Here is a 14,784-nt window from a genome sequence, read left to right as displayed (position 1 = left end):
CCTCATATCTGATTTAAATCCTGATCTACTACAGCAAATGAACTTAAAACACAACAAAAATTGTGGACCAATAGACATAAATAAACTTAGCACTGATTCGTGATTTTGAATCACACAATTATACCCCTCATTATCTGTTTTCATAATTGCCTCAAAACATTTAAACAGACCAAATTCACATTGCAGCCTTTTACTGAACTTCTAATCAAAAGCTTGTTAATGACAAACCCACAAAGTCATTTCCTACTTAGAACCATACCGGCAATTTGAAACATGCTGGCGTGTTGTCAGTTGAATGTATATATTCCAATATCAATTAGGGAATTACATGGATAGCGTGTGATAGTTAAAGCTTCCATGGTGATAACAATTTACTATTTCCTTAACAACATATAAATAAACACTTTTTAAAGTGTACAATTTTTGTACTGTAACTTCTAATCAGAGTTGATTACTCATATTTTAAATGAAATTTCTCTGTAATTTTGATCATACACTTCATACAGAAACAAATCAGGAAAAATTGTTTTAAAATTTATATGGATTGTTGTACATGTATTGTATTGTTGAAAAGTAAAAATCAAAAGGTAAAAAAAAAACAAATAAAGTCTATATTTTTTATTTGTTTTAACATATGGAACAGAGACTTTCAAGATACATTTGCAATTTTTCATATGCATATATTTTTTACGTAAATAATTGGGCTTAAGGGCCTTAATTATCAGTTTTTAATACAATTAAACTGTTTTGTAACTTGGTATGCCATAATAAGGTGGACTAATCTAAGTTAGAACTAGAAAATGAGTCAACACATACTCAATACCGGATAGATAAAGTTATATGTTTCACTATTGCTGAATTGTCTTTGCATTCTTTGGACATACTTTACAATATAGAAGAACAAAGTGTTTTAAACAATAAATATACCACATCTACAAATATTCAACTATAACTCATTAATAATGAAAGTTAACTGTTCATTCCTAGAAATATAACTTCAAATTTGTGGCTCAACCCTTAACCTATATGGTCTTAAAATTTAGTATACAACTACGCTAGCTTGAAATGATGCTACACCTGTTGGCAGCTTTGAGTTTAGTATTTTTTTAATTCAATTCCATTATACAAATTGTGTATGGCAATATTCAATTGGTTATAAGGAACTAACATAGTAGACTATGCACAAAATTCATAAGTATGATAAGAGAATAAGTTTCAATCTGACAATAAATTGTTTAAACCACAAGTTAATTAGTTAGTGACCTTGACCTCAAGATAATCAAAAATTAATTTTAAACAAAACACTTGTCAAAAAGTAAGGATTGACCTTGACCTAAATCTTAAAATGAGGTTCTTAAACTTCTGGTGGTAATTCACTTATTTTGACATAATTTTTGATGGGATGGATTATAACTGCAATTTTAAATAGTTTATAAAAGAGAAGAAATCACTTCTATTGAACAAGAGCTGTCGGTAGGACAGCAACGCTCGACTATTCTTAGTGCTTGATAGTAAAAAAAATGCTTGATAGAGTTACCTCCTCCTGTTTACAGGTTGGGGTCATGATGGTGAACAAGTGTGCAAAGTTTCAAAGCCATATGTCAATGGACTTTGAAAATATTTGAACTATTACAAAAACTTTAACGTAAATTCTAAGTCGAAAAAGGGGCATAATTCTGTCAAAATGCTTGATAGAGTTACCTCCTCCTGTTTATAGGTTGGGGTCATGATGGTGAACAAGTGTGCAAAGTTTCAAAGCCATATGTCAATGGACTTTGAAAATATTTGAACTATTACAAAAACTTTAACGTAAATTCTAAGTCGAAAAAGGGGCATAATTCTGTCAAAATGCTTGATAGAGTTACCTCCTCCTGTTTCCAGGTTGGGGTCATGATAGTGAACAAGTGTGCAAAGTTTCAAAGCCATATGTCAATGGACTTTGAAAATATTTGAACTATTACAAAAACTTTTACATAAATTCTAAGTCGAAAAAGGGGCATAATTCTGTCAAAATGCTTGATAGAGTTACCTCCTCCTGTTTACAGGTTGGGGTCATGATGGTGAACAAGTGTGCAAAGTTTCAAAGCCATATGTCGCTCGGGTGACTGCAATAGCTCTACTTATTCTTATCGAATAGTCGAGCTAAAAAGTAGAACACTTACATGTAAATCAATATCAAAATTACAATAAAATGTGTCAAACACACATTTATACATGTAATAATCACAAGTGCATATACTATAGAACATGAAAGTTACCTCGGAAACGGGGTCATTGTTGTTTACATACCCATAATACATACTATAGTCATGCTGGACTAACTGTAGACCATCAAATATATAAAATTAAATATCATCATGCATTATGTCATATTATATAAATGGTGCAATATAACATTTATGTGTCTTTACATATAACATTTATCATTCATCTGACAATGAGCATCAATAAGTAGACTGTATATATTGCAATTACCAACCGATATATTAAGCAACAACCACCACCCACAAGCATTCATGTGTCTATACATATAACACTAACATTTATCTTTGACAATAAGCCTCAATTTGTAGACATTTACCAACAGATATAAGCAACACCCACCCACCTACAAGCATTTATGACAACAGCACATTGATTTCACAAATTTCATTCATCACAAGAAGAAAGTTTCTGCAGAAATAACAAGAGCTGTCGGTAGGACAGCAACGCTCGACTATTCTTAGTGCTTGATAGTAAAAAAAAAAATGCTTGATACAGTTACCTCCTCCTGTTTACAGGTTGGGGTAATGATGGTGAACAAGTGTGCAAATTTTCAAAGCCATATGTCAATGAACTTTGAAAGTATTTGAGGTATTACAAAAACTTTAACATAAATTCTAAGTCGAAAAAGGGGCATAATTCTGTCAAAATGCTTGATAGAGTTACCTCCTCCTGTCTACAGGTTGGGGTCATGATGGTGAACAAGTGTGCAAAGTTTCAAAGCCATATGTCAATGGACTTTGAAAATATTTGAACTATTACAAAAACTTTAACATAAATTTTAAGTCGAAAAAGGGGCATAATTCTGTCAAAATGCTTGATAGAGTTACCTCCTCCTGTCTACAGGTTGGGGTCATGATGGTGAACAAGTGTGCAAAGTTTCAAAGCCATATGTCAATGGACTTTGAAAATATTTGAACTATTACAAAAACTTTAACATAAATTTTAAGTCGAAAAAGGGGCATAATTCTGTCAAAATGCTTGATAGAGTTACCTCCTCCTGTCTACAGGTTGGGGTCATGATGGTGAACAAGTGTGCAAAGTTTCAAAGCCATATGTCAATGGACTTTGAAAATATTTGAACTATTACAAAAACTTTAACATAAGTGGTTACGCCGACGCAGACGCGACACTGACGCCGACGCTCGGGTGACTGCAATAGCTCTACTTATTCTTATCGAATAGTCGAGCTAAAAAGCAACTCTAATATACCAGTGACCATACAACTGGTATGATTGTGTTTCCCAACATATTCATCAAACAATCAACACAGTATTTCTCAATGCCACATTATTCTTATCAAAAATCCCTCTCTATTACTGCACTAGACTATCAAAATTTCAATGCTCCCCTTGATATTCACCTTAAAGTTAAAATGGCAAATTATGTTCACCTTAAAATCATCATGATTCCACAATTTCTTAAACAACTATCTTGTAATATTAACCTTAGAATCAAGTCACAACAGTTTTCCTTCTTCATGTTCATCATAAAATCAACATAAGTTTCCTTTCTATGCTACCTTAAAAACAACATGACAGTATTCCCATTTATGCTGCTTAAAGTCAACATGACAGTGTTTTTCATTAGGCTTACAGTCAAATTAACATGACAGTGTTCCCCAAATTTAATGGATTCACCACCCAATCAACATGACAGTGTTCCCTAACATTTTAAACACTTTTATAGCTGTCAAAGACCAGACAAATCCCCAATACAAAATACACGTCACATATCAAATGCTCCCCATTTTTTCAACAACACAAGCAACACAACTGTGATCTTTACAACCATTACAATCAACATGACACAGTGCTTGCCAATATATAAACAACACAACCAACAAGACAGACAGTGATTATCACAGTACAAGTATCATAAGGGTGCTATTCTCCTATATATAAACATAAAATATAACAGTGTTTTGACACAATGTCAAGTATATTCAGACATGTATGTGGTGGTACCAGCTTTATTACCTCGGTGGGCGGGGCAGATTTCACCGTGCTTTCTCCGTAGTACATGCTAAAATCACGCTCCACTAACTGATTGTCAGAAAGTTTTTAAATATATATAAAAGGGGTTAGTTAATTAAGAAAAGGTATAGCATTTGACAACAAAATCTTGCAATATAATTATGAACAATATAATTATGTAAAAAAGTAACATGCATAAACAGCCACTGATTAGTGTTTATTTTTAATTATAATTATCTTTTCTTAATTATAGTCTATATTAGCTAAATTTTTCAATATTTATTATGCTAAAAGTACAAATGTAGATTATAATACTGAATATAGTAATATACTGTTTTATACTATTTTCTAAACTTCCCAAAACAAAACCATATTTTACTTGTGACATTGGAAATATAGGCAAGGAAAGATGGGGTAAGTCTTTGGGTAAGATTAGGTAGATCAAAGATTCATGCAAACAAAGAAAAAGAACCATGTGCTTTTTTGTACTCTAAGGCTGAATATACAATCATTTTAGTTAACATGCAAACGGGTTAATCTAAGTACAAAAGACTAATGTTATTAGGATTTCAATTAAGTTTTTTCAATTTGTTCTCCAATCAGTATTTTCTTACTCCTTCAAAAAAAAAGGTTTAAAACTTGTTTGTGCACCTCATCATCATCTACAAAGACTGGAGACAAGGCTCGCTGCCATCAAACCATGTAAACAAAAGTAATGGTGGTTGGGTGGAGCATGTAGGATTTTAACACACTGACAAGGAACCAAGCTTACAGGAAGAAGGGACATAAGAATAAAACTTTCATAACATCCATTGTAGAGTGTAGGAATTACTATGCGGCATGCATCCAGTTATTCATTATGGTTACTTTACTTATTTTCATATTATATATTTGTCACAGTTAGAACTACTCACTATTTAGGGGGGAGAGGATGTGTAAGCAGCCGGACAGCTTAGTCAGAATGGTTTTCCAAGGGTCCCTGGGTTCAAGTCCCGCTCAGGCTGCACATTTTTTCACCCTGTGACATATTTATAAACCATTACTTTCAAATTTAAATGTCCATGACGAAACTTAAGCAAAGTTTGATTTTGAGATTTTCTGTCTGACTCAACAAAATCCAGTGTAGCTCATAAAATCATTGTAACACTATGTAAGAAACTTAAATTTTTTATCTCTTCTTTATAGTGACTATTGACTATATTCTGAAAAAAAATATAGATGGTCCTTAAATAGAAAACATTTGCCACAGGACATAACACAAAAGCCTGAAACCAAATTCAAATTTTTTAAACATGAAGCAGCGGTTGACCAATTATAGCTCTGTATTTATCAAACAACCTTCTGACACATTCTTTTCAGTAACATCAAGTCTATGGGTAGTTAAATTCTTACTAATGAAGGAGATTAGATTTTTTTTTTAGCATTTTTACAAGAGAAGACAGCTACATGTATGTGCCTATGTTTACTTATGATCCATATGTAATTTAACTGAGCTGGGAACCAGTCTTAAACTATGCCTCCAAGCCAATGATGGCTTTGCAAGAATATAGGAAATTTTCAAGCAAAAATATAGCAATAATTCAGGAATGAAACGTTTAAATCCCAAAATATATGGATTTTTACTGTAAATAATAATAGGCAATTTTAAACCATGGCAAGTACAACAAGTTGAGGAGATAAAATGTTTCTGTTTATTTAAATTTGAAAAGATACTTGTGAGAAAATAAAAGATAAGTTCTTTATAGCAATTTTATGAGCAAAGATACCAAAAAGTACTATTAGCCATAATCGGAAAATATAGGAAGGATTTCAGAAATATAACAATTTAAAATCATTTGCAAAACAGGAATATAAGAATTGAACAACAGACTGCATTGGCTAATTTTAAATCAATTTTCCATATCCACCAATCAGAAGCTTCCATATCCACCAATCAGAGGCTGAAGTATCAGACTGGTTTCCAAACTCAAGTATTTTTTACTCTGAACTGATGTGTAACTACTATTTAGACTATGATGATAATTTTGCAGCTAACTAGATTGGTATGTTGTGCAGTAGTTGGGTATAAGAATCTTACATGATTATCCATGAACTGGAAAAACAGTCTATACATTTAACACAAGTGTCAAGACATAGAAGAAGAATGTAAAGAAATGAAAAGTAAGCAAGATGTCGTGATGGACATATATTTATATGATATACAATGTATCGTAAGACCACTCTAAAATAATTAAGACCATTCTGAAATTCTGTTTTAAGTCTTACTTTAGTGACTAAAATATTCTTTCTCAAAAGATCATCTTTTGCAGTTTGAAAACTGCACAAACAAAATATGTTTTATTCAAACATTTAAGTCTGGGAGCAATGTTTATTAACTGAAACTATCTTGACATGAGATTAAAAAGTTAACTGATTGCCTAAGCCGTCATAATATAACATTTTACAAAACAAAAATACCTCAATATTAGTTAACCAGAAAAAGGAGACTGCCATTGAATGCATGGAGGTTTACTATAGACTTTTTTGATTGCCAAGTATGAAAACAAAACTGTTACACAGAGTTCTGAAGTTTTTTCAGCTTTAACCGCTCTATGACCTTGACCTACTTATATTTTCTTCTTATTCAAACCTTTACCTTTTATGACCTTGACCTCTGACCTCAGATAACCCATGAGTGTTCTGGTCTCAAATATTATCAGTCAAAAACAAACTGGTTTACAAATTACTTAATCAACTGACTATGTAACATGGGGAGACAGGCAACAGAGATATACATAAAAACATAGCATTGGTAACATTAGTGTTAGACATACAAAAATAAACAACTAATCACTTCAAACATTGTTCTGGAAACAAAGTCATTCTACCATAACCATAACAACTATTCATAAAATACACTCAAATAAAAATCTATTATTTCACATCTCCCTTAACCCTTAAACACCTGTATTCAGTCTCAACTCACCTTTGTTTTTGACTTTTCCTAATATTCAAATTAACAATATATTCAATTACATAAAATGATATACTAAATATTATTATTTAAAGAAACAAAGGATTGCAGTTTATTTTCCATTTAATTGTGAAAATGGCATTTAAAGTTATATTTTGTCTTCTAAGGTATTTGTTCTTTAATATGATGCTTAAAAAATTGTTAAGTAAATATCTATAATATATTTCAGAGTAAGGTTATGGGACAGTAGGGGGTATTCATTCAAGTCTCAAACATTCCTGTAATCTGTACAACCAATACCAGTATTCCATAAGTATAATTCAAGCATTAATTATCAACTGTTCTGAAATCATAATGTCACCTGAAATTGATGTAAATTATTTTCAAATTATCACAATATAAAATGAGAAATTACTTACAGCTTTGTGTGGTATAATTTTGGGGAGTTTGGTAGATGGTTTTGCTTTGTTGTCACTTTTAGTTACAGGTACGTTAGTCTCGCTCTTTGCCGTGCGGAACTGGTTTCTCTTATCCTTCTGAAATATACAAACATCTAACTTGAAGTTTGTAAGAATTTATTTTTGCAGTAAGGAACTCTTAAACGACATGTATAAATTTCAAAAACGTGCAGCAAGAATAATACTTGATAAAGATTTTGATGCGCCTACTGATGAGTTATTTTCTGAATTGAACTGGATGAAATTCTCTGATAGAGTGAATTATAACAAGAGGGCCATGATGGCCCTAGATCGCTCACCTGAATTATCAAACTCATCCAAACAATTACCTAGACAAGCATTCTGACCAAGTCTCATGACAGGTGAGTCAAAAATGTGACCACTACAGTGTTAACAAGGATTATCCATATTTGAGCAGTGCGACCTAGTTTTTTACCCAGGTGACACATATTCAAACTTGACCTAGAAATCATCAAAACAAACTTTCAGACCAATTTCCAGGATACTTGGATCAAAACAGTAGCAACTAGAGTGTTAACAAGATTTTTCTATTTTTAGCTCCGGTGACCTAGTTTCACATGCGATTTCGAACTCATCCAAGCAATTACCTAGACAAGCATTCTGACCAAGTTTGATGATAATGGAGTCGAAAATGTGACCACTAGAATGTTAACAAGGTTTTTCCATATTTGGGCGGTGTGACCTAGTTTTTCATCCAAGATGACCCATGTTCGATCTTGACTTAGAAATCATCAAAACAAACTTTCAGACCAATTAACAGAATATTTGGATCACAACAGTAGCCACTAGAGTGTTAACAAGATTTTTCTATTTTTAGCTCCTGTGACCTAGTTTTTCATCCAAGATGTCCCATGTTCGATTTATTCCAGCAATGACCTAGACAAGTTTCCTGACCAAGTTTGATGACAATTGAGTCAAAATTGTGACCACTAGAGTGTTAACAAGGATTTTCTATTTTTAGCTCCTGTGACCTAGTTTTTCATCCGAGATGACCCATGTTCGAACTCATCCGAGTTATTACCTAGACAAGCATCTTGATCAAGTTTGATGATGATTGATGCAAAAAATGTGACCGCTAAAGTGTTAACAAGGTTTTTCTATTTTTAGCTCCGGTGACCTACTTTTTCATCCGAGATGACCCATGTTCGAACTCATCCAAGCTATCAACTAGATAAGCATCCTGACCAAGTTTGATGATGATTGATGCAAAAATGTGACCGCTAGAGTGTTAACAAGGTTTTTCTATTTATAGCTCCGGTGACCTAGTTTTTCATCCGAGATGACCCATATTCGAACTCATCCGAGCTATTATCTAAACAAGCATCCTGACAAAGTTTGATGATGATTGGGTCAAAAATGTGACCACTAGAGTGGTCACAAGGTTTTTCTATTTTTAGCTCCTGTGACCTAGTTTTTCATCAGAGATGACCCATGTTCGAACTCATCCAAGCAATTGACTAGACAAGCATTCTGACCAAGTTTGATGATGATTGGTTCAAAAATGTGACCACTAGAGTGTTCACAAGGTTTTTCTATTTATAGCTCCTGTGACCTACTTTTTCATCCGAGATGACCCATGTTCGAACTCATCCGAGCTATCACCTAGACAAACATCCTGACCAAGTTTGATGATGATTGAGGCAAAAATGCGACCGCTAGAGTGTTCACAAGCAATTGTGGACGGCCAGACGGACGACGGACGACGGACGACGGACATTCATCGATCCTAAAAGCTCACCCTGAGCAAGCTCAGGTGAGCTAAAAAGGCCATTTTAGTATACAAGTCCCTAAACAATCTTCTCCCTGATTATATGCAAAATCTTTTTACAAATACAAAAAATAAATCATTAAGATCATATGAACAAAAACTTCTTTTAGTCCCCAAACCAAGAATTGAATTCTGCAGAAAATCCCTATCATATTCAGGCTCAAAATTTTGGAACTCCCTCCCTTTAAACATAAGAAATTCTTCCAACTTACAAACATTCAAAACAAATTATCTTAAATGGTGGTTCTCTGGTGGGCACCAAATAATCTAGCTATGTTTTAATATCACATAGATACATGTATGTCTCATAAAATGTACAATGTCATACTTTCAAATGTTTGTATTCATTTCTTATTGCATTTTTTCAATTACTCAACTTTTCTTTGTTGTATAACTTGTATACATTTAGTTTTCTTTCTTTGTTTATATAAGTCTTTGTTTGTAACTGTATATATGTACATTTTTGATAGAGGCTCATAGGGAAGACTGGGCTTGCCTAACTATGTTGCCTCTTTAAATAAAGTCTTTATTATTATTATTATTATTATTATTATTATTATTATAGTTCAATTGTGTAGGAAGCTATAAGCTTATTGAAACACTCTCGGATCCGTTCCTGGAACAAACCAGTACTAAGCAATGAGTGTAAAGTTTCTTTCTCAGAAGAAAACAACCTGGCTTGCTCCTGACAGGGTTTAAACCCACGCAGCGAGCAATAATTAGATAACAATACTGACATGTTAACCACTCAGTCACGTCACCAACATTTGTCTTAAAATAAGAACAAAACTCTACTTTGAACATAATTGTAAATATCAAATGTGATAAAATATATATTTAACTTTACCAGTTTTGGAAGTTTCTTCTCTTCACTGGTTCCAACACTATTAAAATCTTCATCATATGTATCATCTAGACTAGTCTCTAAGCTTCTCTATAATATAACATATCCTCATGAGTAAATTTATGATGCATTGTTAATAGCCTTTTACATACCAAAATAAAATTACACAATAAGTAGGGCTATTCCTAAGTGAATAAAGAATACTGAAGCAGAATGCAAGCAGATTATGCAAAAAGTTTGCTTTGTACTGAAGAGTAAAAGTAATTACCACAAATTATTCAAAAGTTTATAATTATTTAATTAAAACAAAAACAGTTGAATCTTCAATACAGTAAAATAAGAAATTTTTGCAAGGGATAAATTATGAAAATTTTGTATTATTTAATTAAAACAAAAACAGTAAAATCTTCAAATGGATATGTCAATAAGGTAAAATAAGAAAGTTTTGCAAGGGATATATTATGCAAATTTTGACAAATGAACATTTTCACGAAAATAATTTTACGCTTAGTATCTAAGAATCACATGAGCAAATATTTAACCATAAAAATTAGTCCAAAATGTTGATTTCACAAAACGTTTGCTTTGTGAAAATATTTGATTTTACAGTATAATATGTTTTTAGTTTACTTACACTTTTTATTTGAGATATTTTAAAATAAAACAACTCAAACTGTCAAGATATTCTTCAAACACCTATTCAAGATAAGAATATCTCGAAAAGAGATATTCAAGAACAAAGACATATTTGCAAAAAAAATCTCAATGGATACGCAAGAAAATTTTTACCGCTCGAGACATACGGCTCCTATATCTGCGTGGCGTAAATTCCCCGAAATCCTTCACACTGTCGTTCCACAAACGTTTCAGATATTTATGCTGCTGATAATCTTTTTCCTGGAAATGATATGAATATACATGTATTATATAAAATCAAAGCACATTTAAAATTACATTGTGTTTTTAAAGTTACATACAGCACAAAGCATTGCAATTTTGCTTCCTCACGGCAGAATTTCAATGTTGGCAGCTCAATTTACTTGTAAAAAAATTACATTGTTCGAGTCAAAGTTACAATAAGCATGATGATACAGCACAAAGTAAAGACCCTTCTGCTTCCTCATTGCAGAATTTATGATGCTTGCAGCTCAATTTACGATCATAATAATGCGTAGGCGATTTTTACAACTACATACTGTACTTTGCAACTCCCATAGATCATGCCAATGCATAATAAATTGTAATGTACTGAAACATGCAATGAATATTTCACCATTTTCATAACAGTAAAATAATGGCATGCCTCTTTTAAATGCTGTTTTAATCTGATTTAATACATATTTTATAATGTTCTGAGGCTGTAACTCATTTAAACAAAATTACCATATTCAATAACATTATATGAATCATTTGAATCTATAGTTATATTATTTATATATTTGTTATGAAATTTTGCACCACTGAATATGTTTCATGAGCTTGAATTGATTTATGTTTGGAATTGCAAATTGTTAATCCATGGTTAAGAAAGGCTAATGTCAATATATAAAACTGAACAGTCAACAATACAGTAAAACCTCTGCTGGCTAACACCCTTTGGAAGACAGATATGTTGGTTGTTGTTGAGAGGTGAAGCTGTTCACATGGTAGAACTAATTGTGAAGTTTTACTGTATTAAGAATTGATACTGTTGTTGTAAAGAAGTTATTCCTGTACAGAGGTCAACTCTGCACATGTTGCACTGTATAAAATTACATGACAATTTTTGGGGTTCCATGTCAATGGCTTAGGCCTGCCATGGTGGCTAGGCCGTTCTGACATTGTTTCAGCTTTGCTGACTGAGGGAGCCCATTAAGTGCATTATTTCAGGCACAAGTCAGCACCTGAGCAGAACCACAGACTGCTTAAGCAAATTGGATTGGTTTCTCACAAGATAGAACTTAAAATCTCTGGCAGAATACAAATCCACAGAAATATTGGGAGGGCAAGGAATTGTTAAAAGTCAACAACCTTAACCATTTGCTTAGTGAGGTCCCTCAACAATAGTTTTAGTAAACATGACATTTATAAACATGTACATATAATTTCAAGAAATAATTACCCATTTGTTAATGGTAAGTTTTGGTTTAACAGTTTCCAAGCGTCGAGCAATACCAATGTTTTCCCGTGCAATTTCTTCATTCTGTCTCTCCCGAAATGGATAATTCAAACTGAAAACAACAAATACAGATGTCATAAAAGCAAATAGAAAAAATATATATTCATTTATAAATCAAATATAAATTCAATTTGATGTAATGTTTTAATTCATTAAACACAGAAAATTATCCATTTCATTCATGATATCATCCCAATAAATATCCCCAATACATGACAACCACATACAAGCTTTACTGGGATTGTTCTTTATTTCACTATGAAAAACAATTTTGAAAATTTAATTTGTATTAAAAGTTTGTTGTTTTCTTTTTTAAAAAATAATTTCTTTTTGTAGGAACAATACCATTGTTCAATGTATTTTGAAATAAATTTGGGGAAAAGGCTATGCCACAAATGAAATTGGGAAAAATACTTCTGGTCAAGGCAATGCTTCAAATGAAACTAAGGGAAAAACACTGGTCAAGGCTGTGCTTAAAATAGAATTGGGAAAAATACTAATGGTCAAGGCTATGCTTTAAATACATGTAGAATTGGGAAAAACATCACTCTTCATTATCAAATTCAAGATTATGCTGAAAATCATAAAAAGAAATAATAAAATGCAAACAGATAAAACCATGTTTAGCAACAAAATATCTATCACCAAGTTGCCAATATCAGAGCATTTAAAACCATGTTCTTTCCCAATTAAATGCTCATTATTTGTGTAAAATGTCATCAACATCTGTGGATATTTCATGTTATACAAATACTGAATCAAAGTATTTTCCAGTTTAAAAGCAAATCAAGGAAATTCTCTGAAAATCAACAGAAAACAAACAAGTCAGACATTTACTGACATTTGCAGGCAGCATTTCTAGACAAGTTTTAATAAACTTTAAATCTGGACCCAGTATTGTAAACAAATTTAACAAAATCAGGACCCAGTACTGCAAACAAAGTTAACAAGAACTGGAAATAGTATATAAAAGAGGTATCTAAAATCTTGAATGGTTCCAGCTGAGATTCTTCAATATAAATGCATGTTAAAATCTCAATCAATTTAATCAAATATAGATGACAAAGTAAAAATTGATTTTTACATGCAGTATACTATATATAAACTGCTGTTGTCATTTTATTTAATTGCATTGTTGACAATTACCTTAAATCAAATTTGTATCTAAGTCTTATGTGCATTACAGAATTATTCATATAATAGGATGAAATGTCTTTCTGTATGGAGGGTTGACCGCAAAACTGTTGTAAGTCCTTCCTAATTATATATAAGTTACAGCAGTCTTGTAGTCAACCCACAAATTGAAATTTATTTAATTATTAGTAATATTATTATAGATCTTAACAAATATCCTTGATAAAAAAAGATAAAAGAGGGACTCTAAAGAAATCTAATCTACAATGAACATAAGTAAAGATAAATATAAAACAGTTAAGCAGTGAACATTCCAACTGTGTACCTCTAACATTTTTATCTCCCTTTTATTATTCAATATCTTTAATCTATAAAAATTTGTTTAAAGACATACATATCAGATTCTCCTTAGCACCTTAAGAATTTCTGGATAAATATTGATAATTCGATATTGATAATTTGATAATAAATAATCCATTTATTATAACTGTCATATTTATGTTTAAAGTGTCAATGTTTTAATTTGTTTGTTATATCAAATGTATAGAACATAAATGTACATTTATTCACCTAAATGATATCAAAAGATCAAAAGTTTGCTTTTTTTATTTATTTTATAGATAATGTCTTTTCTTTTTTTTTGTTGGGTTTTACATGGCACCAACACAATAGAGATCATAATTATGGCGACTTACCAGCTTTATATTGGTAGAGGAAGACCTCAGGTGCACCTCTGTGCATTATTTCAGACACAAAGGTAATACCTTTCTTATCATATTCATTCAATAGAAGTATAATCAATCTTATATTGATTTTATCTCTTCAAATATTTTAAATCAAACCAACAAAATTCAGATAATTTGATGACTTATTTTCATAGATATTTTTGAAAAAGTGACAATTTCCGTACAGAAATTTACATTTTCTGTAACTTATGTTTCAGACATAGGACACAGATGCTCCCACATTCCACTGTTTTGTCGTCTACAGACAGACAATATGACAACAGAACATGATACTCTTTCTGAGTTATACAATAGGGTTATTTCTTTGATCTGTTTTTTCTAAAACCCATAAGGGACCTATGTTTACCCCATAAGCAACATGATTCCCCACAAGTAGTCTGTATGGAATGAACACAGAAATTCATCCCATAATGCCACTTGAATTTGTGCGGACAGACAAGGGCAAATCTTTTTGCCCCACATCA

The 14,784-nt window shown here is 31.9% G+C and overlaps 1 protein-coding gene across 5 annotated transcripts in view; it reads right to left on the bottom strand.

Annotated features, from left to right (window-relative positions):
• The window catches only part of LOC132748437 (uncharacterized), an 86,660-nt gene that overhangs the window by 56,726 nt on the left and 15,150 nt on the right, over positions 1-14,784 (bottom strand). For 3 of the 5 annotated variants that reach the window (XM_060738046.1, XM_060738048.1, XM_060738051.1), the window contains exons 4-8: positions 12,384-12,492; positions 11,072-11,179; positions 10,286-10,372; positions 7,611-7,727; positions 7,204-7,221 (exon numbers count right to left, since the gene is read on the bottom strand). In XM_060738046.1, coding sequence (XP_060594029.1) covers positions 7,204-7,221; positions 7,611-7,727; positions 10,286-10,372; positions 11,072-11,179; positions 12,384-12,492 — 439 coding nt within the window. Of the gene's footprint in view, positions 1-4,241; positions 5,860-7,203; positions 7,222-7,610; positions 7,728-10,285; positions 10,373-11,071; positions 11,180-12,383; positions 12,493-14,784 lie in introns of those variants that run through there. The other 2 variants (XM_060738049.1, XM_060738050.1) reach the window with 2 other exon arrangements.

The sequence above is a fragment of the Ruditapes philippinarum genome, unplaced genomic scaffold (assembly GCF_026571515.1).
Source record: "Ruditapes philippinarum isolate M1 unplaced genomic scaffold, ASM2657151v2 ctg4379_1_1_1_1, whole genome shotgun sequence".
Lineage (NCBI taxonomy): Eukaryota > Metazoa > Mollusca > Bivalvia > Venerida > Veneridae > Ruditapes > Ruditapes philippinarum.
The sequence above is the reverse complement of the archived record's forward strand: the minus strand, read 5'-3'. Positions and strand labels throughout refer to the sequence as shown.